The sequence below is a fragment of the Xenopus laevis genome, chromosome 6S (assembly GCF_017654675.1).
Source record: "Xenopus laevis strain J_2021 chromosome 6S, Xenopus_laevis_v10.1, whole genome shotgun sequence".
In the NCBI taxonomy this organism is placed as follows: domain Eukaryota; kingdom Metazoa; phylum Chordata; class Amphibia; order Anura; family Pipidae; genus Xenopus; species Xenopus laevis.
Window position 1 is genome coordinate 81,266,829 of NC_054382.1, and position 26,942 is coordinate 81,293,770.

At 37.6% G+C, this 26,942-nt stretch overlaps 1 protein-coding gene across 1 annotated transcript in view; it reads left to right on the forward strand.

Moving 5' to 3' along the window:
• Positions 1 to 26,942, forward strand: part of cdkal1.S (CDK5 regulatory subunit associated protein 1-like 1 S homeolog) — a 553,340-nt gene that overhangs the window by 392,444 nt on the left and 133,954 nt on the right. The window contains 2 exon segments of the mRNA NM_001091487.1: positions 4,466 to 4,646; positions 25,082 to 25,144. Of these exon segments, the coding sequence (NP_001084956.1) occupies positions 4,466 to 4,646; positions 25,082 to 25,144 (244 nt within the window).

Sequence of the window (26,942 nt, forward strand, 5' to 3'; positions counted from 1 at the left end):
CTTTATTATATAGGATTAAGTGAAATATTAAAGAATCTTACCAAACTGGTATATATATTTAAGTAAATATTGTTCTTTTCCATCTTTTCAACATCTCATGTAACCTAACACTTATGCTTTGCTTTTGTGCACCATGATACATAGGATCTCATGGGGACGGCCCTTATTTTTTTAAAATGCAAGTTTTCTATTAATGATTACCCAATGACAAAATACTACTAAAAAGTATATTATTATGATAATTGTTTATTTACATGAAGCAGGGTTTTACATATGAGCTTTTTTTATACAATATATTTTTATAGAACAGTGATAAAGAAGTTTAGGAGATTAAGATGTAGCAAAGAAAGGGGAAAAAAAGAAAACACTTTTTGTACAGTAAATCGCTCAATTTTGCAGTCCCTCATCTTCAAACATTCCCATACTCCAACTCCTAGTGTATCTGTTAAACCGTATCAGTTTTTCAAATCACCACGTGTAAATATATAGATGGATGCTCACAGACGTTTAGCTTATGTATTACTCCTAACAGAAATCTGAATTAAAGCTGCTGGATCTTGCTCCTTGCTATTAAAAATATAGAGAGGAGAATATAGTGGAAATCCTTTATTACATGTATATAATAAAATCCTTTAAACCCAAGGAGAAACAGGGTTGACGGAAAGGATTGAAATAAGGGGAGACTCTAGAGACTTTGGTCATTCTGCAGTTAACATATTTTTATAGAGACCTGCAATGTTCGAGGCATTGTTTTCTTTTAAACTATAATGTGCCTTTTTTTGTTTTTTTTTCCTCTTATCAAAATTAATAAATCAAAAACAATTGAGTAGTAAAACTGGAAGAGTGCCTGCTGAGGCCCTGTTGGATAGGGTGATAGTGGAAGTAGTTCTATTGGGGAGCTGATGGATAATCTTGTCTGCCACCCCACATACAGGCATGTATTTCACTGTTCTATTGTATTTATTTTATATATATATATATATATATATATATATATATATATATATATATATATATATATATATATATATATATATATATATATATATACAGACAGTGTGCGTGCTACTCTCTGGTCCTGTACAACGTTCAACTACAGCACAGCACCCGACATTTACTTAACAGCAGATAGCGTGTGCGGATTTTGGAGTCTTTTTATATATATATATATATATATATATATATATATATATATATATATATATATATATATATATATATATATATGTTCTGTGTGTTGGAATGTGCCATTATGTTGGTATCCTCTCCCGTGCTAATTATATAGCTACAGTGATTAATCACAGACTTGTTGTCTCTGAATCATACGGGCAGTCACTTTATGAATCGTCAGTTTCTTTGAAAGACATTGAAGCTTCTACCCCAAGTTCTTCCAGTAGCTGTTAATGTGGCATGAACAGAGATGGCCCTCCCCATTCTGCTTGCCTTCCCTTCCTCTAATCCTGCTTTTCACCCTGAATAAAGAATAAATAATGGCAGCACTTTATTGGCTTGTTAATTTTGCAATTATTTATCAGGTCTGCCAAACCAGCTCATTCTGGAAGTGGAGAAAATAATCAATTCACAACCAATCTAATTACTGTTATAATTGCAACCTTGTTTCTGAAAGAAACTCGTACATTTTTTTCTGTTTCTAAAATATGGTTTTCTTACCCAAGATTAAGTGCAACAAATATACATTTCATTGAATCTACTTATTCCCATAAATGGTTGCCATAGGAACAGACTCGAAGCCCATGCTTCAGCTGTATATTAGTGGGAAATGCTTTTACTGTTGCCAATGGTATCATAAAAGTAGTTTAAGTAACTAGCGAATAACAATATTGTCACACGTAATGAGTGTTATATTATCAGTGTGAGCAATGTCACATTATGTGGCTTGATAATAATTTCCACAATGTGTTTTGTTCTTTTTGGTGTTTGTGTTCATATAATTTGTAGGAAAAATTATGCAGACTATGACAGCTTGTTTTTTTTTTTTTGCTGTTCCATGTGATATTAATTATAAACTGTATAGAGGAATTCTGTTTGATCGAATATATATATATATATATATATATATATATATATATATATATATATATATATGTAAATGTTTGCGAGCTTTATTGTTTTATTACTATGTATACAGTTAGGCCCATAAATATTTGGACAGACAATTTTTTTTTTCTTATTTTGGTTCTGTACATTACCACAATGAATTTTAAATGAAACAACTCAGATGCAGTTGAACTGCAGACTTCCAGCTTTAATGCAGTGGGTTGAACAAAAAGATTGTATAAAAATGTGATGAACTAAAGCCTTTTTTTAACACAATCACTTCACTTCAGGGGCTCAAAAGTAATCGAACAAGTTAAAAAACTGAAAATAAAATGTTAATTTCTAAAACTTGGTTGAAACCCCTTTTCTGGCAATGACGATCTGAAGTCTTGAACTCATGGACATCACCAGATTCTGGGTTTCCTCCTTTTTAATGCTCTGCCCAGCTCTTTCCAATAGTTGCAAAAAGGTTTTTTATTCCACACTCACATCTACGCATTTCGATCCAGACAGCATGTGCATACAGTAATAGATCACTCAGTTCCATATTTAAATATATATATATTAATAAAACAATACAAGTATCTGTGTATGTGTGTATATGTATATATATATATATATATATATATATATATATATATATATATATATATATATATATATATATATATATATATATATATAAAGTCCAAAGAAGAGGACGGCTAGAGTTGTAGCCGAAACGTCGGATCAATAAATCACAGCCTTTGCGGCTTTTTTTGAAGTCCTGTGAGTGCGGTCTTTTGTTACAATATATACATATATATATATAATCCGTTCGTGGAGCGCACACCATAAAGTAAGTAATAACCTGGGTGCCAGCCTAAATGTAAATCATAAAGTCAATCCAGAAATGACGGCACTCTCAGTAAAAAATTGAAACAATCCAATAAGGTGAAACCATACGGTTTATTGTGATCCTACGTTTCGGTTCCTTCTTGGAACCTTCGTCAGGGGAAAAAAAAAAGGTTCCAAGAAGGAACCGAAACGTAGGATATATATATATATTTAAATATGGAACTGAGTGATCTATTACTGTATGCACATGCTGTCCATTTTGGTGGGTAGCAGTTTTGGGTGAGTGCTTGACCACAAAATGAATGTGTAATAACCACCACACTGCTGGTGGGACCTACAGACCCTCTCAACAGGTAGTACTACCCGCATTTGTTTATCTTGTGTTATCGTCTAGGAAATCCACTTATACTAGGTAACTTCTTGTTTATATAGAATATCAACATTTTGTTATATAGCCCCAGCATCTCTACCCATTTAAATGCCCAGAGTCTCATCCACTTTTCTCCCCCCCAAATATGACAGTATATTTGTATTTAGTTGGCTTTCATATGTTTACACTTTTCTTCTAATGCAACGATACATTTTATAACTGTATTTTATCTTTTATCAAAAACGAATCATCTTTTCTGTTACTTACCAGACCCACGGGGAATTTATTATATGGTAACATTTTCCATTATTCTTTAAGATATGCTGTCATACAACCTGCTACTACTAAAGTTGATTTACAAGTGTGTTAGTTTTCATAGAAGGATGATATGTAATTACTGTAGTTTGACTGCAGCTTGCACTTTTAGATATGTTATGTCTTCCCTATATCTTACATTTTCCATGGACATCTGATGATTTATTTATTTTTGACTCTTGGCCTCTGGTCCATGGCCTTCCATAATTTACTGGCAGCCTTAGATTTTATTCAGAATCGAAATCAACAGCTTTCATAATCTCTTCTGCTGTTCCATAAAATCAAACCTAATAGACCCACTACATGTGGCCCAACTTACATCATCACTATCTCATTCATAGAACCTGAGCAGGGATGTGGGTGTTCTAGCAGTACTAACATAGGTGATGGGTCAGTTTTTGTAAACCTAGACTAACACTGTATGAGTGACTGTAAAAGTCCCATGATTCAAGCATTGACGGATGTTTCCAAAAGTGTATCCAGTTGCTGTGTACCAAGGTAGACTATGAGACAGCATCAGTTCTGTAGAACACAGCTGGCAGCAACAAAGGAAGAGTTTTCTCTTTTGCTACAGTGTGCTGCTGTTCTGTTATCCAGAATCCCATTCTATGCACAGTATAGCTGTATGATACTAGTAAAGCTTTCTGTCACACTCTTGCATATGCAGTATGCTATATGGGTCAATTACAACTTCAGTTCTGAAAGCTTTTTCACTGCAAAGACATTTTAGGTCCAGAGAAAAAATCCCTTGTCCCATCAGGCAGGGAAATAGTTAATATACCTATAATCACTTACTTTTTTGGGAAATCCGTTGAGGGGAAAACTTGGTGAAACCCCTTAGTCTCCAGGCTGCAGTTAAACATTTATTTCCCATCTGTCTTACAGAGTGCCCGGAATTACAATTGCTACGGACATCATTTGTGGCTTTCCAGGAGAAACAGATGAAGATTTTAAGGAGACGTTAAAATTGGTTGAGGAGTACAAATTCCCCAGTCTCTTCATTAATCAGTTTTACCCACGCCCTGGGACCCCAGCTGCTAAAATGGAGCAAGTTCTAGCTCATGTGGTATGTTTTAATTCCAATTAGTCTTGTTTTAAACCAGGGCCAGGAGGTTGAGTGTAACTTCCAGACTCTCTCTCACTAAATTACATAGATTAGTATTTGGGGCGGAGCTACTGAACTACCTGTGGGTAGTATAAACATAGTATTCAATTACCTACTGGTACTTTTATTTTGGCAAGATGAAATATTCATGGTCCTCCTGCATAATTCATTTTTTGGTCAATACCTACTCTTTCTCATGCTTAAAGCTTTAGTTTACTTACACATAACTTTATTGGAAACACATATTGGTTGAAAACTTATCATGCAAGGTCCACTGGCAGAACATTGCCTGCAATGCCTTAGTAAACATACTGTGTTGGAGATGATACTGTTGGTATCAACTCTAATTAAACAGATAACACATAGATCAGCAGGAGATTCTGCTACACTACTTTATTAAGATGAGTGTTTTGTCCATTATCTTTTTCAACGTTAGAATATGGATTGAGTAGGTGATCCAGTTTTACCGGGAACTTTTGAATGGGTTCTATCTGCAAGAAGTTTGTATGTACTCCCTATGTTTGGCTTTCCTCCCACAATCCAGCAACATACAGGCAGGTCGATTGGCTCCTGATAAAACAGACCAACAGACGTGAGTGACGTATAATCTCTGTAAAACACTGTTCCTGAACAAATGCAGAATAATATCAGGGAAGTCATCTTTTTCTCTGAAGTCCACCCCCTGTAGAAGGAAAAACCTTTTCATAAAATTAAATATATTAAAGATGATTCAAATTTAAATAATTCACATAAATGTATTTAAAGTGATAAATCTTTCATTCTGTTCAAGAACCTTTGGCAGAGTACTACTCTACTTTAATACTGCTTTTTTCTTTTTGTGCTATTAATGGTTACAGAAAATATTAGGATGAATATAATGTTCAAAAAATGCAGTGTTCCTATGTCCTCCACGTTAACTTAACCAATTTATGAAACCCGGGACCCAAACCGCAACCCGCACATTTACCCACTTGGATCCGCTACCCGACTCCGGCCCGCAACTGCCTTATCCGCAACCCACCGACCACCATTGAACAGGAAGCGCTGTTGCTGCGAACCGGAAGTGACATCAGTAAAAGTGGGCGGAGACAGAAAAAAGTTTTGCAAAATATAGATAATATAACTGATAAGAAATATAAATGAGACCCGCTACCCGACCTGTGAGCCTCAGACCCACATCTATACCCGCACCTGAAAATCCCACCCTCACCCTGTTGGGTACCCGCTTTTTTTGCGGGTAACCTGTAGGTACCCGACCCCCTGCGGGACTCTTCAAAGGCATTGCCCTTGCTATAGGACATAATGATTTGTCCAGTTGTACAAGTTCTCTAGTGCATTCCAGGCCCCACTTCCCATAAAAGTGTGATGAGATTGCATAAGGAATGAACCAAATCATATCCTTCTACTGATGATTTTTATTTCATATGCAAACGCCTAAACTAGGGAACGTTGTAGTGACGTTCCATCCCCTTAGTTACAGTATATCTTACATTTTTCACTTTGTTCTGTCCTGTGTAATTAACTGCTTTTGGGGATTAGAACCTTCAAAGTCTGCACAGTCCTCTGTCTTCTATAGCTAATGGTAAACTGTAATTAATATAAGTTCTTTTTTTTCATTCTCTTCAATAAACTCAGAGTTAGATCCATCTTTCTCTTTTATCTGTCATTGGAGTACAGTGCACCGTGAACATTTATTTGAAGCAGGTCTAGTTCATGCTAATACTCTGCATTTTATATTCACTTCCCCTCCAGTTAGCAACTAATAGCCCTTCTTGCAGTATCATGAATGTACAGACAACAGCATTTTTCATCCACCGCAGAAGACAATTATGCGCCTCTAAGGGTATACCAGAGCACTTGCTAGTGAGTTGTCTTTTTACAGATAAGTCTTTTACTATCTGGGAGGAGATAGGAAGATGCTCGAAGCAACGAGTACATGAAAAAATGTAATAAACCAACTTTGAATTCAGACAATGGTTTAATATGTAAATAGCACTGAGCACAGTATGCTTTAATTGGCATGTATGATATTAACCCCCCTTGTCCTGTCTGGTCTGTATGAGATAGCATGTCTGGCTGGCAAAAAAAAAAGTCATATTCCCTAAGGACGTTAATTGCTTGCGCCATATTTCAAAATCCAAAAAAACCAAGAACACTTTCCTTTTTTCTCCGCCATTAAATGAAAAAATACATTTGTCAGGAAGGTAGTAAAATACAATTCAGCATAAAATAAAACTCATTTTTTTTCAGTGCAAATGCATAGCTTGCCAGATTTAACTTTGCCTGACATCTTTCTAAAACAATAAGAACAAACAAGCTGGTCCAGTTATTCATTTGGATATCTACTTTGTATGTAATATTAAAACAAGGACATTCAAATACCCCCCCCCCCAACACTGAGTATAAAACTTCATGCTCCATTACACATCCTCTTGTCATCCATGCTAATGCTGGCAGTTGTTTGATTTTCTTTTATCGTTTATGTTCTTATCATAAGTAATGGACTGTTTTCAGAAAGTACAGTAGTGAATAAACCTGTTACACACTAGGTCGAAACTCCATTGGTACTCTCACAGGAGACACTGCAGTCACTATGCCCAGCTCTTTGCTTTTCGTTCTTTTAAACAGTAAATGCTCTGTCTGCCTGCGCGGCAAGTTGATTGGTTGGTGACGATCATTGCCCTTACAATGGATGGAGGAGAGTGGGAAGCGAATACCAGCAAGAAAGAGTGTTTTGACCATAATTAGGGTTGCCACCTTTTATATTTCACAATACTCTCATTTGTGTTAAGGACAGGCTATGACATCACATGGGGTGGCTATGTTGTATGGTATAGGGGAAATGGGCAGGAAAAGGTGGATGAGATGGGGAATGGACAGATTGGAGTGGAAATAGGTGAGTCATAGGCAGCCCTGTGGTTAAAAGGGGTGATTGGCAGCAGAGACTGGAAGGGAAGGAAGGGTGAATTTGTAATACCGTAATAATCAGATCCGCTTTGAAGAAATCAAACCTTGGATGCATTTAGAAATTATAAGTAATCTAGTTATCATACCTCCCAACATTTTGGAAACAGAAAGAGGGACAAAAAGACTTGCCGGCAGCTAATTTGTTTGACCACACCTGTTTTGTGGCCACACCCCCTAATTTCTATGTTGATTTTACAAAATTTGGCAGGTTATGAAGGTTTGAACACATTTCTGTGCTCTCTGCCAAAAGTTTTAGAAACTTTTATTATCTTTTTCTGGCTGTTCAGTGCAGGAGATCAAAGAGAAAGGTGGGACATTTCAGTACCAATCCGGGACTCCGGGTTTAGTTGTCAAAATCGGGGCTGTCCCGGGAAAAACGGGACAGTTGGGAGGTATGAGGTAGTAGAATAAAACCTTTTGAATCCCATAATTCTTATTATTGGTTTGCAATAAGTTGAGGGAAACTTGCTGTATTTGGTGCTAATGATCATCTGGAAAGAAGCACTGGTTGCCCCTAAATGAAAACCATTATGAATAGCATAGCCAGTCCATTAATGCAAACTAATTTAGATTAAAATTATTGTATCACAGTTCTGATAGTCTAACCTCTATAACAGGGGCAATCCTGGGGCTGCTGCCTCCCCCCTCCCGCTCCATACTTAAAACTCTAGCATCGGAGCGGGTCATTACTAGTACAATGAGCGTTAAAGTGGTCTCTGCACTAGTGGAGCCGAATTTCTGGTTTATAAAACAGAAACTCAGCTCTTAAAGTTACAGAAGGCGGCTTTTAGCTGCCCCTTGATACTGACTGCTCACTGCCGTCTGAGACAAGGTTCTCACCTCGCCTCATGGCAGGAGTGCCCCTGCCCCGTAGGCTAAATTTTGGGTTTTCCACCTTTGTTCTAGTCGCCGATCTGAGTGACTTTTCTCTTGAAACAAATTTTTACTGCTATAAACTGCCACTCTGTGGTATCACTCATTATAGTTGCATGTCTTGGCATCTCAGATGTGTGTAAACTGTACCTAATATAATGCACATTTGGGTATGACATAGTGCATTCAATGAGATCAATCCCCTAAATTGAACCACTGTTATAGTTCTTGCATGCTTAACTGGTTTACATGCTACCTTTGCTAAGGTCTGTCCTGCTTTCCCAAAGCTAACCAGATGTTGGAAAGGAAAGGCTTTGTATATTGTCACTGGGATGATTTATTAAGATATGTTTTAAAGCTGCTTTCTCTCCCATCTGCTTCTGGTGCATACTGCTGCTCCTGTCTGTGTTCAACACACAATAGCCTCACTGATCACTCTCCTCCGGGCTGACTGTGCAATGAGCTAAATTCCACATGCACAGCTGGACCTTGCAATGTCAGGACCATAGGGAGGGGCAAGTATTGATATTGGCTCTGGCTTGGAGCGGTGTCTTTTGAACTCCTAGCCTCTTCTTGCCTCAGTAAAGTTCAGAGCAGCGGACAAAGCTGTAGTTTCTCTGTGACTTGCACAGGGCTTGGGTTCTAATAGCATGTCAGAGTTCAAAGCTAGAACAGTGTTCCACATGGGAATCCAACTGGATCTTGAGCCTCTCGTGTGTTTTTGTAGCTGAATTCAGAACCCATGTATGCAAGAAGAAAATACTTGCATTACAGTTTTAGGTGATATCCCTTCAAATACTTGCAGCAATTCATATCAGTTTCTTAGATACAGTAGTACAGTATAAGTTGTACGCAGTGATAAGGAGTTGTAAATAAGAGGTTCAGTTAGATTTAGTATAAGTTACAGGCACAGTTAAAAGTTTTTACTGATTGTAGGAAAAATACAAATATAACAGAGGTGCAGGATTTAGGGAAAACACTTTTTAAAAAATGTCCTTTAATCTTAGAATAGTATACAAGTAACTATATTTGTAATATAATAATATAATATATATATCAGTTGTTCTTTGCTTTCGTGCCACAACTTATCTTTTCTGCACCCAATGTGTTTTTGCAGTGGGACAGTCCTCTTACAGGACACCAAGAAGGGCTCAGGGCTTAACTCATGGCAAATGGGGAGATTTATCACCCACATGGTGTGTACAAGTGAGAAACCAATTATTGGGCTTATGGGATACTGAAGTTGCAGCTTTCTATATGACATACCTTTATTGAAATTATCCAACAAATACCTTTACAACATAAAATTAAACTAGTATATAATTGATGGAACTATTCTGAGAAAATTTTCAGTAGGTCTTTATTAGCCTCCCAATGCAACTGTAGCACTGAAATATCTGCGATCAGGGTAACTGGCCCCGGCCAACCATTGTTATTCACGAGGGTCAGCATTTTTATGTTTTATTCCTTTTCTATTGTTCTTCCATTCTGATTTCCCTGTTGCTGCCTGGCTGCTAGAGTAGTAACAACCTAAATTCCAACCCGAGAGAAGCAGAACAAAAACATAAATTAGGAATAATTGTCTATTCTTGTAAATGTTTTAAATTCAATGATATTTAAACCATACAAGTTAAGGTGGCCATAGACGTGCAGTTTTTACTTTTATATTGGCCGAACAATCGTTCAGTGCCCTTTTCCAAACTGCCACTAACCATTCAGATACAGCAATCGCTCGTCACAGCAATCGTAGGAAAGCATGGCCGACAAATTCTACTGGGAAGCTCACAGCTATATCGTCAGATCATCAATACATACAGAGATATTATCATCAGACGACAGAAATCTTTTAACCTGGCCGACGTCCAAATGACCGATCTCCATGGGACAAAAAATGTTGAGACTCTCCACACACGATCCGAAAATCGTATGAATCGGATCTTTTCGTCTATGGCCAGCTTTAAACTTAGGTTAAATGCTCATTTAAGTAACACAAAAGGGCATTTGTGTGTTCTTAGGTCAATAAATGCACATTAATAAATGCAGATTTGGTTCTATTCTGCTTCATTTACATGAAGATTTGCAGACATTTATTATGTTACTCAGCTAAAGAAGTAGTCCAACTGGAATATATTTCTGCTAGAGTCCTATCCCATGCTCTGAGTTACATTTTCACAGAGGGAAGATGACACTGCTTGTCCTTTGGAGACTGGGGTATTTTTGAACGTATGAGAATGTGTCAAGGGGTCGCAGGGATAAAGCATTTATAGCTGCTCCAGTGTAGCTTTAGTTAGATTCCCTTCGGATATCAGAGTTTTAAACACACGGTTCTTCAGGGGGAGTTGTCTGTGACTCAGGGAAGAGGCCAAATGTCTGCACGTTCCTACATATGCTCACAGTTTGAAAGCTCATGCACACCTTGTCTGCTCAGCACTTGTGCATAAACAGTGTAGCTTATCAAGACATTCGGGCTGGTGACAGAAAACAATCTCCAATCCCATATTTCAGCTGCGGAAAAATATCTCAAGGTCGTTGCATTGGTTCTGATTAAATTTCAATATCTTTTCTCTGGTGCCAGGTCCAGGTCAAAGTAATTGCACACCCATCATGTCGGATGTGCACCATAACTGTGTAAATCTATTGCATGTGTCTCATGTTATCAGAAGCTCTGTGTTTTATTGTGCACATAGAGAGCAGTTACCATGAAATGTCCTCTGTGTTTGCGCTATGTATCTTCAGTGGCCTGAATATACGTTACAATGAGCTGTAACGTCTCTTGGGGATTAGAAAGGCATTGCAATATTCCTGAGATCTCTCTGGAATCGGTAACATACATTTGTAACTAAAGGGTTTTATATATTTTTGCAAAATTATAATTTTTTTCGCTATAAGCACAAAATCGTTGGGGATTAGAAAGGCATTGCAATATTCCTGAGATCTCTCTGGAATCGGCAACATACATTTGTAATTAAAGGGTTTTATATATTTTTGCAAAATTATAATTTTTTCGCTATAAGCACAAAATCGTTTTAACAGCCATTTTAACATTTTGCTGCAGGAGCTTCGTTTCACATCAGATTCTTCAAATGGGAATTTCCCCCCAGCTTTGTATTGTTACTTTTAATCTGTTTCACTCTGCTCCCCTTATCTGCTGAAACATAGAATTTGGCCTTGACCCTTCAGCTGTCACTGGATTTGAGATTCTTTGCATTGGGGATTAAAACGGGGGCTTATTTGTCTGCAAAATGACATCCAACATATTATGTATTTCCCCCTCTAGGTTAAATATAATGCACTCACTTCTGGGTTAATGAAAAATACCCTTTAACAGTCTTAAATTATTGTTATATGGAAAATATGTGTAAGGTATTCTGTATTAACTGCTATATAGCTTTGGCACAGCGTTACTCACATCTGCCCACAGGAGTCGCCTAATAAGTCAGTATTGTCGAATAATTGGGAAGGTTATTAAAAGGCCAAACACAGCAATGTATTCTGACAAGGCCTGCTTTGATTATCTTCTATTTGCTGATCTGCATTTCACACCCCCCTATGTCACAGACAACATTGGGTTACACCCAGAAACTCCCCTTGTTTATCCTTAATTTATTCAATTTAGGATTTATCCCTCCCTGGTTTGGTCCATAAATTGTCTAAATAGTGACAACTGGATGCTATAAAGTATATTTAGGATTTTTGGTGAGTTTAAATTAAAAAAAAACCAAAAAACACATGATGGCGTAAAAATAACCACACAACAGAACGCAAACTTAAAACAAACAAATTTGGACAGAAAAGTCACAATTGCATTTTGTCATGGGAAAAAAAGTCACACAGAAACAAAAATCACGTTCCATTTGATGAAATTTGAACTCTTTACTATTGGAAAAAAAATGCTGCTTGAAATCTTTAGGCACTTCTATAGAAACTTGGCAGATTTTATTTGCCAAATGCATTTTTTCCCTTTAATAACAACTATTCAAGACTTCAAAAACATTAGTAGTAGAGTCGTTTTTCAACACATTCCTTCATGACTTCCAGGAAACTTTGAATTTTGATTAATATGTCTGTCCCTTCATAGGCAATATTTTTCTCATTGGTTTCATAAGAAAAAACTGCATTTAGCTTTAAATGAGAAGGAAAGAAGAAGATGCTGCAGAAAACTGCACTGGTCACAGGATCCTTCTGTTTAAGCACCGTGGGATATCATCTTCCTCTTGTTCTTCCTTCCTTGTGTCAGGTGAACATATGCAGCAAAGTAAAAAGCTGACCTTTAAGCAAAAGCCTTCTTTTCCACTCTATTGTGCATGCGTTGGCCCGGGGCTGTTAAAAAGCAGATCAGAAAGAGAATTGCTCCATGGAGCTTGCTCAGATTCACTCTTGTCCAGTGCAATTTCTTGCTTACAGGAGCACCAGCCTGGGGTATCAGGTAAATGATTATAATTAATGAGGGGGAGGCCAACATTTAGCACCCACAAGTGATTTCCCTTTTCCTTTTACTCTATATTTTCAAAGAAACTTAAAGGGCATCTGACACCTTTAAAACAAATTGTCCCCCCACTGGAGCTTCTGGCTGACACACTTGAGGCTTGAGCAGGCAGACTTTTTCCCGAAGCCACTGCCAGCTGTGGTGCTTTGCTTCATACAGCTACAGTATGACTTGGTATGCAAATTTGTGGCCCACACGGAAGCATTTCTCCTGCATACCAGAGCTCTTTTTAAACTGTAGGCAGATTGTGGCCCTCATGCGATGTGTGCTGGCCCCAAATGCACATAGCAAGTCGTCTTGACTTTGAAGAAGCTTCATAGACTGTCCAACTTCTTAAAGGTAGTTTTTAACTGCTATGTCTATTCTCTTATCCATGGAGCTGCTCCATCATACAGATTTAGTTTACTTAATCTGATTAAAAAAATCTGTCTAAAGATCTTTTCAGACCTTTATCAAAGTGAATCATGGCTAACAAACTACTGTATATACTGGAGAGAGTGCAGAGACGTGCAACTAAACTGGTTAGGGGGATGGAAGACTTAAATTATGAGGGTAGACTGTCAAGGTTGGGATTGTTTCCTCTGGGGAAAAAAGACGCTTGCGAGGGGACATGATTACACTTAACAAGTACATTAGAGGACATTATAGACAAATAGCAGGGGACCTTTTTACCCATAAAGAGGATCACCGTACCAGAGGCCACCCCTTAAGACTAGAAGAAAAGAACTTTCATTTGAAGCAACGTAGGGGGTTCTTCACAGTCAGGACAGTGAGGTTGTGGAATGCACTGCTGGGTGATGATGTGATGGCTGATTCAGTTAATGCCTTTAAGAATGGCTTGGATGATTTTTTGGACAGACATAATCAAAGGCTATTGTGATACTAAACTCTATAGTTAGTATAGGTATGGGTATATAGAATTTAATTAAAAGTAGGGAGGGCTGTGTGTTTGGATGCTGGGTTTTCATTTGGAGGGGTTGAACTTGACGGACTTTGTCTTTTTTAACCCAATTTAACTATGTAGCTATGTACGTATATGGAGAGGAGAAAACAATCAGATTTCAGCTATTATTTGTTGATGATATGTCTGCTGTTGGCAATTACTGGCAAGGATGAGCTGTTTTCAGGTCTGGTGCCTCTCTAAGCACTGCACCTCAGCCTACCCCCTTAGTACTACACAGGCAGCAATAATGGACATTCGGATACCTTCTAAAGCTGTCATGCCAGACATAGGCCCACAAATGCATATGGTAGATACAGCCCTGCTGGCAAGACCATAAAGATATAAATAGGGAAATGTAAAGGTGTAATGTTTTCTAAGAAAACTTAGTACATTTTATTACATATACAGGTGGGTCTCTTACAGTTTTTGTGCCATTTGCGAAAAGACTCAAATGTTTTAGGAAAATCGTATTTCTTGGATATGTTTTTCCATGGGGAATATTTAAATCCACTTTGACCACAAATACCAGGTTGACAAACATTGGAGACTAAGGTGAACTATGTCCGGGCAATGGAATCCATTAGAGATAAACTTCTGGACAGGAGCTATGAAGGAGAGCTGGAATGGTATCTGTGGGCCCAACACTTGGAAGGTTGTCCACCTGGAAATGCCGCGGCTACATAAAATATGGTATAGAAATGTACAGATTGCCTTGCCCCTGACAAAGGCACATAGATTTTATGACGATAATGCAAATATCATAAAACTCTAATAGCTTATGATAGAAAATATCTCCAGGTACAATGTGAAAACAAGAGTCAGGAATCAATGAAACGCAAAATGTTATTTACTGTGTACTTTATTACAAATTTTTTTTCTCTTTCTGTAAACAATGCTGAAAATAATAAAACAATAAATATTAAAAAAATAAATATATAAATCCACTTTGATAAAATCATAACATCATTCCTCCCTTTTGTCCATGTCCTTTCTTTACATCTTGCCTAATTTTATACTTCCAATTCTTTTAATTTGGATCTCTTGGATCTCTTGTTTCATTTGATCTAAAATGAGGCCCCTTTGATGAGCTGAAATGTCAACCAGTTTTTTTCTGCTTTCATTGAAGATTAATAACTTTTCCAATGACTTTCTTCAGTTACTTTTAATAATTGCGAGAAAACCCCCCCACCTCCATTCTTTCCTAAACATTATACTGAAACAATGGTGTCAAATTGTGACCATCTATATTTTTGTGCTGTTGTTGGTTTTGGTGAACCTTCCAGTTGCTTTTAATGACAAAGTGATTTCAGATTTTTTTATTGTTGCATGTTTTTTTCCCCCTGAAAAATACAAAATGCAAGTGTGCTATTGATGCCCTATTGTTAGGCCTTCCATCTTCCCAAATCTAAATAATGCCCTGAATTATTGGAGGCTACACTGGGTGAAACTATTCACATCTGCTGTTACAGTATGGCATATATATAACATTCTGGAAAGAACACGCTACACTAAATTATCTGCCTGGGTGCTGATAGTAAAAACATATAAATAATAAACAGAATTCAGTATAAATACCAACATTTTGGTCAACACACAACACGGTAGTGACTTTTTTTTATTTTTGATGGAATATTTTTGATGGACTATTTGATAATTCCTTACACATCAGTGGGGTTGATTGTTTATTCATAGTATACTGTTTAATTTGTTATTATTATAGGGTCAGTACGCAGTATAATCTTAGGGGATATTGCACATGAATTTTGGCGACAGTCATGGTAATATTATATATAACCACATCATGATGACGTATATTATTTTTACACAAGCTCACACATGCACTCCTTGGCTTAGTATTTATACATGTACAGAGTAATATACGATTAGATTACTTATGGATATGCATGTTATACCATCTACAATATGATAGGAGTACGGGGATTAATTAATCATCAGGCAAGTTGATATATGAACACTGAGGTCAGATTAGCCCATGGATCTTTCAGCAGCAGTACATGTATACATATGGGTTGATTATTATAAATTGAGCAAAGGGCCACAGGGATAGTTAAGGAAATAGTATACAAGATCTAGCAGTTTACCTGACGCTGGGATAGCAAATGATACCGGACAAAACATTCATAAGTTTGCTTAATGTTGAGAAGGTACCGTACATCATTGTGTTAGACTCTAAACACTAACTCAAATAATGACACAGTAACAAAATGACAACAGTAACAACAAGGACTGAATTGTTTCCTTTATTAATTTGTGTATAATTGGATACAAATTGTACTTGTAACATTAGTAAGGGAGTCTGTTTCTATTATCTATCACGTGAGAATATGTTACATTATTGATGTAAATATAACACTGTTACAAAGTATCTTGTTTTTAACCTGTACTTATATTAAGCATATAGTGAAATAGGTGAAAGTTTTTTTTTAATACTGTAATGAGATTTGAACATATAGGGGCCGATTCACTAAAGGGGCGATATTCCTTAAGGCAAGTTTTGTGCGTTATTTAAGATGCGTTATTTAAGGAATGATTCATTAAAGTATTTTTGCATGCGTTAATAGACATATCACAAGCGTTAATTCTACATTTCTGCACAGCATTGCGATATTTATAGAATAGAATTAATCCTAACGCATTATACACTAACATCTTCTAAGAGATAAAAGCATAAAATAGTGCGATTCCTACTGTGAAATTAGTTACTAAACAACATCAGATGGATTAATAGAGGAAGATGTAGTGAGGAGCTGTAGGGCAGCAATTAAAGACCTTAATGAGGAACTGGAAACTTACCTACAGCCACTCACCCATTTTCATGATACCTTGGGCAGATCCAGAATGCACTACATTCTGTGTCATGGAATTATATTGAGTTTCCCAGGAAAGGAATGACTAGAAAATTGTAAAAAGAGACTTCTACTCTGCCAGTGGCATCCCGAATGTCTTAGGTGCTATAAAGTGCACTAATAATGTGTGACAATACCAAATGCCTTAAAATACCGCAAAAAATAAGGCATTCTATAAAATACCGCACACAATTCAGCTAAAATGAACGTAAAAATATCACTTCTTAAGTTAGACAGGTGAATTTTTGGTGAATTGATAATTAATTCTAAAAATATAAGAAGTGATAAAATTTTTGCTGCATGCTATAAATAACACTTACTTTTGTGAATCGGCCCCATATTGTTTAGTAATATGCTTAAATTGGTGCTTGGTAATGACGCTAATCATGTGACATCGGTATAGCTGTTGTTTTCCCAACAGTTAGTAGTTATAAGGCATGTCCATGGTCAGTTTTGGTACTTTCAGAAAGGCCTTGGACTGGAGTAGGCCGAAACGTTAGTCTTAAGCTGTTTTAACAATAAAACTTTTCCCATAGTTTTAAGAGCTGAGAGTGCTGATCTTTTCTGGATGGATGGAGATGATTTGTTGATCGTGCACCCAGGCAAACAAACAACTTTTTTTGGCCGGCTTTGCATTGGTCTATCTAAAGGAAGCACTGTGCAAAGTAGCAAGTACCTGGGTGCAGAGCTATAGTTGATTAAATAATTCTGTTCTTCCTATTAGAAGTTTAAGGAAATGACAGTATCATCGAGCTAACGTTCACGGGTTAAAGGATATTGGTGGGTGGATGAACTGTGGTCAAGATCTGGTGGTGGTGGAACCATGCAGTCAAATGCACAGTACAAATAGTAGACAGAACAGCTTTAGCCCCATATAATGTTTAATGTGCAGCCTTTTCATTCTGAATTATACCACCTATACTTTTGTGTGTGTGTTAATTTCCACTATCACTATTTAGTTGGCCCATTTCCCAGTGCCGCAGGTATATTTTTTTCCGTAGTAATTGGACATGCCTGTTGTTAGGATAAGTTGGACAAGAAGTAAAAAGAAATGTTGTCGTCGTCCCTACATTACATTACAATTTGACACGTCTTGAAAGCTAACATTTAATGTCTGAAGAGAATGTCAATTGTCAGGGATGATTTTAAAAAGCTACACTGTCATTTTCTCAATTTTGCAGATTGCCATGGTTAGCCTGTGGCATTAGGTTCTCTTGGCTTTTCACCATATTACAGATCTGGAGGCGGCTGCTGCTTTATCGTGTGCACCTGTCAGTCATCAGTGAAATTGCTGACAAATGAATGTGCATTGCCTCATAATGACACACACAGAGCTGGAGACATTTGGGTTGATTGTCCGCAAAGCAGGGACGTAAAGACTGGCCCAGAGTGACTTCAATATAAATCTCTGTGTGTCCTTTTTTGTAGCAGAGTATCAGGCAGGCAGGGAAGGATTACTTTTTTTTGGGGAAAAAATGTAATTAAATAGATTTTTATAAGATATTCAAACTTGTACTTTCCAGTGCTTGGGGAAGATTGGTCTCCTAACTTTCCTGACAGGTTTGGTTTTCTTATTAAACTCTGCAAAGAAACAAGAGCTTTTATTTGATCTTACACTTTAATAATGCATTTCTGGGATTTCATATATAAGCAACCCAAAGCACAGAATCATTTGAAATTCAACGGACATTTAGCCCTTCTGCTGGCTTTTATATGATATGTGGAGTAGTGTTCTGCTGTGGTAGCCTGAAGTTTATTACATATTCATATAGATATGGCTCAAGTGGATCGGGCTCCAGCCTACCCTCTGAAATGTGTCTGTTCTCCGTTCAGGTTTTGCTAGCAGAGTGTTAACAGTCAAAAGGTCTTTAAAAATGTTATGTCCACTCAAAACAGCACTGTGCAGGATAGTTATTCACATGCACAACATGGAAACGTGCCTTAGGAGTCACAGATTTTCCTGAATATATATATATATGCCTCTATGTGTGACATACTCATCCTGCAGATTTCCTTGTACAGCTAAATATGAATCCCCTGTTTCCATGTGTTCAGCCACTGATTTAATTCATTTAATGAGTACATTATTTTGCAGTGTTGCCATTTGAATCAAATTTCCTGTCTACTCCTTCATGATTTCAGATTGGTGCTACAGGCTTGGGATCTGTTTTCCAGAAACACTTTATCCAGAATGCTCTGCATTATTTTTTAATCAAATAATTCAAATATATGGTGGCTAACATCTTCTTGCTGTCATGTGACTGGATCTTTTGTTGGTCTTATTTCTGCAAGTTATGTTCAAAGTCAGCAACACCTTGCACAGATGTTTTACATTTCCAGGAGTCTTTATGATCGGAAGCAGGTGGAGCAGACTTTGTTTGATATTACATGGCACACCAAGGCACAAAACGTTGTTTTCGATGCCAGTAACCAACATTTCATTAGTGCTTTAATTCCTGAACATGTAAAGATGTTTTCTTTGAATAAGTGCACTGTTTGCTTTTATCTGTAGTCAAAAACGAAGTCCCAACCAAGTGTTTATGTAATTGATCCCTAATAAATGCTGTATTCCAAAAGCACTGCAGGTATAGGCATAGCTAAATGTCATGCTGTCTAGAAATGCTGCAGAATGTGGGAAAGTGATCAGTTTGTGTAAAGGCATTCCTAGTGTTAGTGACACTTTAAATGGAATTGGCGTTGGGTGCTACAGACACATGAGATATTCAGGATTCAATCTGGGGATTTTGAACATTTTTCAAGATTTAGAATCCTGTCTCTCAAGCTAGAGAGCTTGTGTCCCAAACATGGGAGCTACATTGAGGACTGCGCATTATGACCATTCATGATTAGTATCTTGCTTATCAGCTGGGATATACAATTAAATCTAAACTCATGGCCACAACACTAAACTAGTCCAAACACTAGTGGAGCTATGAACATGCAGAAATGCACCCATGGGCACCTAGTTTTGGGGAAAGCCAGCATCACTAGCCACTAGCTTTCTTTGCTGGGCCATTTAGGTCTTTCTTAAAATCTGGGCCTATTAAAGCGGATTATTGGAAGTTACAATGCTGAATTCTATAGAAATTGTAATCTCTCAACTGGCCAGATTATTATAAAAAAATTTTACAGTGCTTTCTTAGATTTGAGCAATATGTTTAGAACAAATCTCCTCCTCTTCTGCAAGCGACTTACTCCTCCAAATGCTTTCCTAACAGCAATAAATTGAATTACTGGTAGTAAAACATATTTTGCCTTGTGAGGGAACTTTGGGAAAAACGAAGTGCCTTGTATGGGCTGATTTCTCAGTCGGCTAGAGTTAGAGGAGATTTTAAAGTAGGCTTGGGAGGGAGGTGCAGTAAGGGATTCCATAGAAGACAGGTTAGATGAGGTAGTAGGCATAGGAAGGAAAAATGTGGGAGGAGATATGGTTGGGGGTACTGTTAAGGACAAGGAGATCCATAATTCTCATGCCAGTACCAGTATTAAATGTATGGTTTTCAAATGCAAGGAGTCTGACTGGTAAAATTGGAGAGCTGGAGGTGATGCACTGGTGGGAAAATATGATGTGATTGGTGTGGCCAAAACATGGCTGAATGAGTCTTAATACTGGGCAGTTAACATCAGCCGAGGGACAGAGGCAATAGAAAAGGTGGAGGGGAATGTCTTTTAGGCAGGATTTAAAAGCTAATATAAAGGAGAAGGTGGTGTTAGAAAATGAGTGTGCTGAAGCCATATGGGTGGGGCCCTTTGCCGATTGTAAGTGTCCAGCAAATGAATTGTAGGCATATGCTATAGACCCCCTAATGTAAGTCAGGAGGAAGAGGCTAAGCTCCTGATGCAAATAGAAAAGGCTGCTAGTTTGGGGGAAATGAAAACTTATACCCATAATTGGTCTGCACTAGGCAAATCCATAATGGAAAAGGACATTGAAGTCCTTGTAGAACATAATAAACTTGGCTGTAGCAAAGCAATGCCAGCAGCTGCAAGGGCAGACATGGTCTTGAGCTGTAACAAAAGGGGCATAGATTTGCAGGTGGAGGGGGTTATTTTTCCACTTTACAGAGTGCTGGTAAGGCTCCATCTAGAATACACTGTACCGTTTTTGTATTTAGTGTTCAAACAGGACATTATTGAATTGGAGAGAAGGCTAACTAAGCTGGTAAAAGATATGGAAAATCTTATCTATGAGGAAAGACTGGCCAGGTTGAGGTTGTTCACACTGGAGAAGAGGCGATTAAGGGGTGATATAACTATGTATAAATATATAAGGGGATCATATAATAATCTCTCTAATGATTTATTTACCAGTGGGTACTTCTAGCTGACACTAGTCACCCATTCTAATTAGAAGAAAGAAGATTCCTCTAAATATTCAGAAGGATTTTTTCTTTTTTTACAGTAAGAGCCGTTAGGATGTAGAATTCTCTCCCTGAATCAGTCTAGATTGATACGATTTAACAGGGAATCTCACATTCCTTGATCTCAACACTTCTGAAAGGCATATTAGTAACCGAGCAATGTCCAATATCTGAACATAGTATTTCATATATGGCCAGGTTTTATTTAAGGGGTTTCTCTCTTTAGCTTGATGGGCACTTAAGCAGGATATAGTCATACGAAACAAAGATTTGCACAATATTCAAATCGTGTGTGGAGTGTCCCAACATTTTTTGTACCATGGCAATTGATAGTTTAGTCATTTGCATAGGTTAAAAGATTTATATCAGCTACTGATAAGATATCTGCATGTATTGTCTATCTGACAATATAAATGGGTGACTGTCACTACTATTTGTCGGGCATGACTTTTGTACAATTGCTGTCTGTCAACTGATGGCCAGAACATCATCTGACTTGTTATTTTTCCTACTTATTTCAATCTGAATGGTTAATGGTAGGTCATTAGACTGAAATGAATGATCGCTCATCACACAAAGAATAAGATCTAAACGTCTACGGCCAGCTTATGTAATGAAATAGTGGCTTGGGCCTTTGTCTGCAGGCTGTGATGGTTTTAGGCCTTTGTGCTGTTCTGGGTCAAGCATGGATGTTTGTGGACCATAATTGCCTTGTGTTTTGTGAATTTTGAAGCTGTTACTATTCAGTCTGCCAAGACCAACCCCGTAGAAGTAAGGTTAACTAGATATTACCTATTATCTCACACTGTGGTCAAGTGCTATCAGCCTTGCATTGTTTCTCTGTGCTCTCTTGCAATTTCTAAGTCTAAAACCTACCTACTCCAATCTAATAAAGAGGAAAAGTGTCTGAAACTTGACAGCACCCTGCTTCCAAATTAGTGATGCCCACTGTGGTTCTTTTTCTCTACCAGCCACAATGTCACTTGCAGAAGAGAAATTAAAGGAATTTCTATCAGCACGGTGCTCCACTCATCTCTTTTGTTGGAGTGCAATCCACAGCATTGTGATTGCAGAGCTGCTCAAGGTCACTTCAAGCTCTGCCTCCGAAGCGCTCAAGCTAGTCTTTTGTTGCCATACTGCTTTTTCTACTGTATTGTGCTCTGCTGACAATGCACTCATTTTATTTACTGTTACAGTTTAAAAAGCTATCTAAAAGATGTGCCAATACATAATGCAGGTTTATCCACTTTCTCTCTTTATAAGATACTTAATGTTTTCTCGAAGCCCATCCCCAGTTCTTGTCCATAAAGTAATGAGTTTTAACCGGTCTATAGTAAACTATTACACAATAAATAATAACCCCCTTTTTTCTATCCTCCTTTCAGATCAAATTATGCAGTGTGTTTCTATTAGTCTTTTCACCTTCATGTGCCTGATGGATGGTTCTGGTGAATTTTCTTTAATACTGGCTATAAGTTGGGTCTAAGTGCCTGGTAGACACCAGGTTAAATTTCAAATGAGTTACTCCCCTTCCATACACACATACAAACATTAATTAAATGCTCACAATTAGTTAATGCACATGGGCTTGGGCAATGTCACGTGTAGGTTCACCCTTCAATCAACCTGCCTCATACTGAAAAAAGTTTTAATACCTTTGGTCCTTATGCCATTTTTCTGGCAACTTTAGACTTTTTTGCATGTCTATTGCTCCTTCTTAGCAAATGTTTGGGCAGTCAGTCTCAAGTGGGTGTTTTTTTTCTCTTCTGGCCCCTACCATGCATGTAAATATAGTTATCTCTTCTTTGGTTTCCAACTGTCACGCCCTAAATATTGGTGGGAACAGATCTATACTTTTATTTATAGTTTATTTTATGTATTATCTCAAGTGCAAGCTACACATGTAAATTTTGTTGTTATTGTATGATTGGTTTGCTACAGGTTATTTATTCACTAAATTAATTGTTTAAAGCAACAGGACTTTCTGAGTTTTCTTGAAAACATTTCACCACTTACAGTATCTGAGCAGCTTATTTAGAAGAATACTCAAAATCCAGTTGCTTTAGGGCTAGTCCACACGGGGAGATAGCGACGCGTTTGCGGTCGCGGCGACAAAGCGCCGCGACAGTCGCCGCGACCGGCGCAGGCGACAGTTTTGTATGGGCGCCTATGTAAAAACGCCTGTGCTAACCACACGAGGCGATGCGCTTTTCAACAGTCGCCTGAAAAAGCCTGGCGAGGCATTTTCAGGCAACTGTTGAAAAGCGCATCGCCTCGTGTGGTTAGCACAGGCGTTTTTACATAGGCGCCCATACAAAACTGTCGCCTGCGCCGGTCGCGGCGACTGTCGCGGCGCTTTGTCGCCGCGACCGCAAACGCGTCGCTATCTCCCCGTGTGGACTAGCCCTTAGACTTAACTCTACTAGATACTGTATATCATGACCTCGATGAATGAGAATCTCCATAGACATATTACTAAATTTATTTCCAACTTACCGTGAGAGAGTATAGTTTAAAGCACTTGTGTACATTTCATGCCTGATTTCATGAAAGAAAAAAAATCTAAATCCTGTTTGACAGAAGTCATCTTCCCTAAACCTAGTTCCTCAGGACTAGTTTCACTGTGTTTGGTTTGGATACATTTAAAGTAAACACTCAGGGGCAGATTTATTGAGGGTCGAATTAAAAATTCTAATTTGACTTTGAATTTTCGCATTTTTTTTCAACTAGGGCAGGAGTCCCCAACCTTTTTTACCCATGAGTAACATTCAGATGTAAAAAGAGTTGGGGAGCAACACAAGCATGAAAAATGTTCCTGGGTGGTGCCAAATAAGGGCTGTGATTGGCTATTGGTTTCCCCTATGTGGACTGGCAGCCTACAGGAGGCTGAATTTACATCTGGTTTTATGCAACCGAAACTTGCTTCCAAGCCTGGAATTCAAAAATAAGCACCTGCTTTGAGGCCACTAGGAGCAACATCCAAGGGTTTAGGGAGCAACATGTTGCTCACGAGCTACTGGTTGGGGATCACTGAACTAGGGAGTTATCCAAACTCGATTGGAGTTTTTATAAAAAAATTCTAATTTGATTTTTGAGATTTATCATACTCTGGCCCTTTAAGATTCCAATTAGACTATTCGCCACCTAAAATCTGCCAAAGTGCTGTTTAAGTCAATGAGAGAGGTCCAGGGATCAATTTGGAGATGTTTGCAGCCTTCCTGACATTTGAGGTTTTTTTGGAGATAAAACTTGAATCTAATACGAATTTCTTTTCGAGTTTTCGGGGTCGTTTAGATTTTTTCGAGTTGTAAAAACTCTATTTTATTAATACATTTCATATTTATGGGTGTTTAAAAAAACTCACATGAATTTGAAATTCAACCCTTGATAAATGTGCCTCTGAATGTCCGATGCAATCATTTATTGTGCAGGGTACTTGTGACGTATTGATGCACTCTGGCAGCTGTAGGGGGCATCACTAGACCATTGAAATTATGACAACTAATTTTGTATTTTTGTTAATCTAAAACAAGGCTTTCAAACTTGTGTGACATCATGTCAAGTTTGACATTGTTAATGATTTCCAGTCAATAGAAAACAATGTCAGAAGAAAACAATGTATGTCAATGTCTTGTGCAGAATGTATAGTTAATGGAACATGCTAAAAAGGATTAATTTTTGGAACTAACTGTAAACATCCTTGGGTCTTTGGTCAGCTTCTGCTGTAGCACTAGGGGACAACCAGAAGACCAGGGATGGTTGGTGTTAGGATATGTTCCTGAACCTAGTCAGGAATCTGAGTATTTGGAAGCAGACACAATTACCTGGCTATATTTGAGGTGTTATATTAGTCTGATTGAAATATCCATAAAAACGATATGTTCTTCTCGCATTTTCAGAAAAAGCGGAGGACCAAGGAGCTGTCCCAACTCTTTCATTCATACGATCCCTACGATCACAAGGTAAGAGAAGTCTACTAGTTGCTTTAAGCTGTTCTCAAAGGGGTTGGTTGTTTCATATAGCTTTATATAAATATGGATATTGCTTTTTGGAGAGAGAGAGGGGGAGGCACAGTAAGTTAGGACAATGTAGTTTTATTAAACTTAATCAAGTGGATTTCTACAGCTAATGAGACCATGTCATTCATCCTAGTGTAGCTCTAAAGAAGTAAGTTACCCAATATGAGTATCTGCATACATCACATGGAGGTTTCTGTCTCATAATGAAGCACAAGCCTTTTTTTCCATTTGGCTAGAAACGAACCAGTATCTCAAGGCAGGGGATAAGTTAAGACATGTTAGAAGATAACTCTCAGGAATGGGTTGATAATATTTCAAACTTATATTGTTCAAGTAGTTTCAGTATCAAACAATGGGTTATAGTTCTATTTATATAGTACTAGTTATTGTTATATTTTAAATGTAAAAAAATATATATACTTGCTCTTCTTTGGGGTAACATTGTGACAGATCAATTGTAATTTCACGATGAACGAACCACACACATTTTGATACCTGTCTTTTCTTTCTTATTCTGTGTAGTACAGGATTTCATTATTGAGCATGTGGAATTACCATTATTCTTTTTATTAGAGCTTTTAATGAAATTTGGCTATTTGCTGCCTCCCATATTCATATCCTTTGTGGCATTATATCAAAGTATCCTCAAATGATTTTGGCTTCACTTGTAAAGACTTACACACTCCTTTACATTGTCATACATAGTCATTAGGCAATGTGGTTTTGAATGTGACTGCAAAGATCTATCCCTTCTGATGTTTGTTTAAGAGCCTTTTAATACATTATAACTTATCTGCCATGTGGTGGCCTTTTACAGCTGCCAAAAAGTGTTTTTATAGACTTGTTAAAAGGGAGTTACCAGTGGCAGAGCATAGAGATATTGCTCCACAGCACAGAAAAACAAGACTTGCTTTTACAGCCAAGCAGGTGGCTCTGTCCTCAAGGCCAGGGTAGAAGTAACCTGGGCTAACTTGGAAACTTAATTCATCCAGGCTAGGGTGGGTTCCTGGGGCAATCTGCATACACAAAATTTTATTAAGGGGAAAATTGGTTATAATGTGTTATATCTACGCCATAGCATTCTTTGCCCTGGGGCTTTAAATTTCATGTTGAGAAGGTGTAGATAGCTTCAGACAAAAAGGAAAAGTCATACTGTATAGACTTAGATTGATTATAGGCATAGTCTACCCCAAAGTGGGTTAGGGTTAAAATATGTCTTAAAGCTTGAGGAACAAGTGAGGAGGTAATCACAAACAATCAAGAACACAAGGAGAGCTTAACATCAATAGAACAAGCAATTAGGATATAGTGAAACTGAACAGAACGGTGTAGTAGTTGGTGACGAATATCTATGGGGGTTCTATATAATAGACAAGGCTGGAAGACTTGTGTACATTTTACTCAACCTTGGGTGGAGAGCACCCATCTAAAAATCTCTATTTTGTTTCAACATGGGTAAAAAAATCCTTTCTAATTCCAAAAGGTAAGCTGGACAATTCCCTGGGTCAACCCAAATTTTCCCAAAGACCAAGGGAAAGGCTTTAAAAGCAGCAACACATAGAGAAAGAGCATCGGTACAGTCTTGTTGAAATGCAAATTGTGCAACAGATTATGAGTGTGCATTTTATAATATCAGTCATAATTTAGCTATCTTACCACTACCTTATACTAAACCCTAAGTCTCTTTTATTTTATCAATGTGCATTCAATGTCTGTATAATATTAATCCCTTGCAGATTTA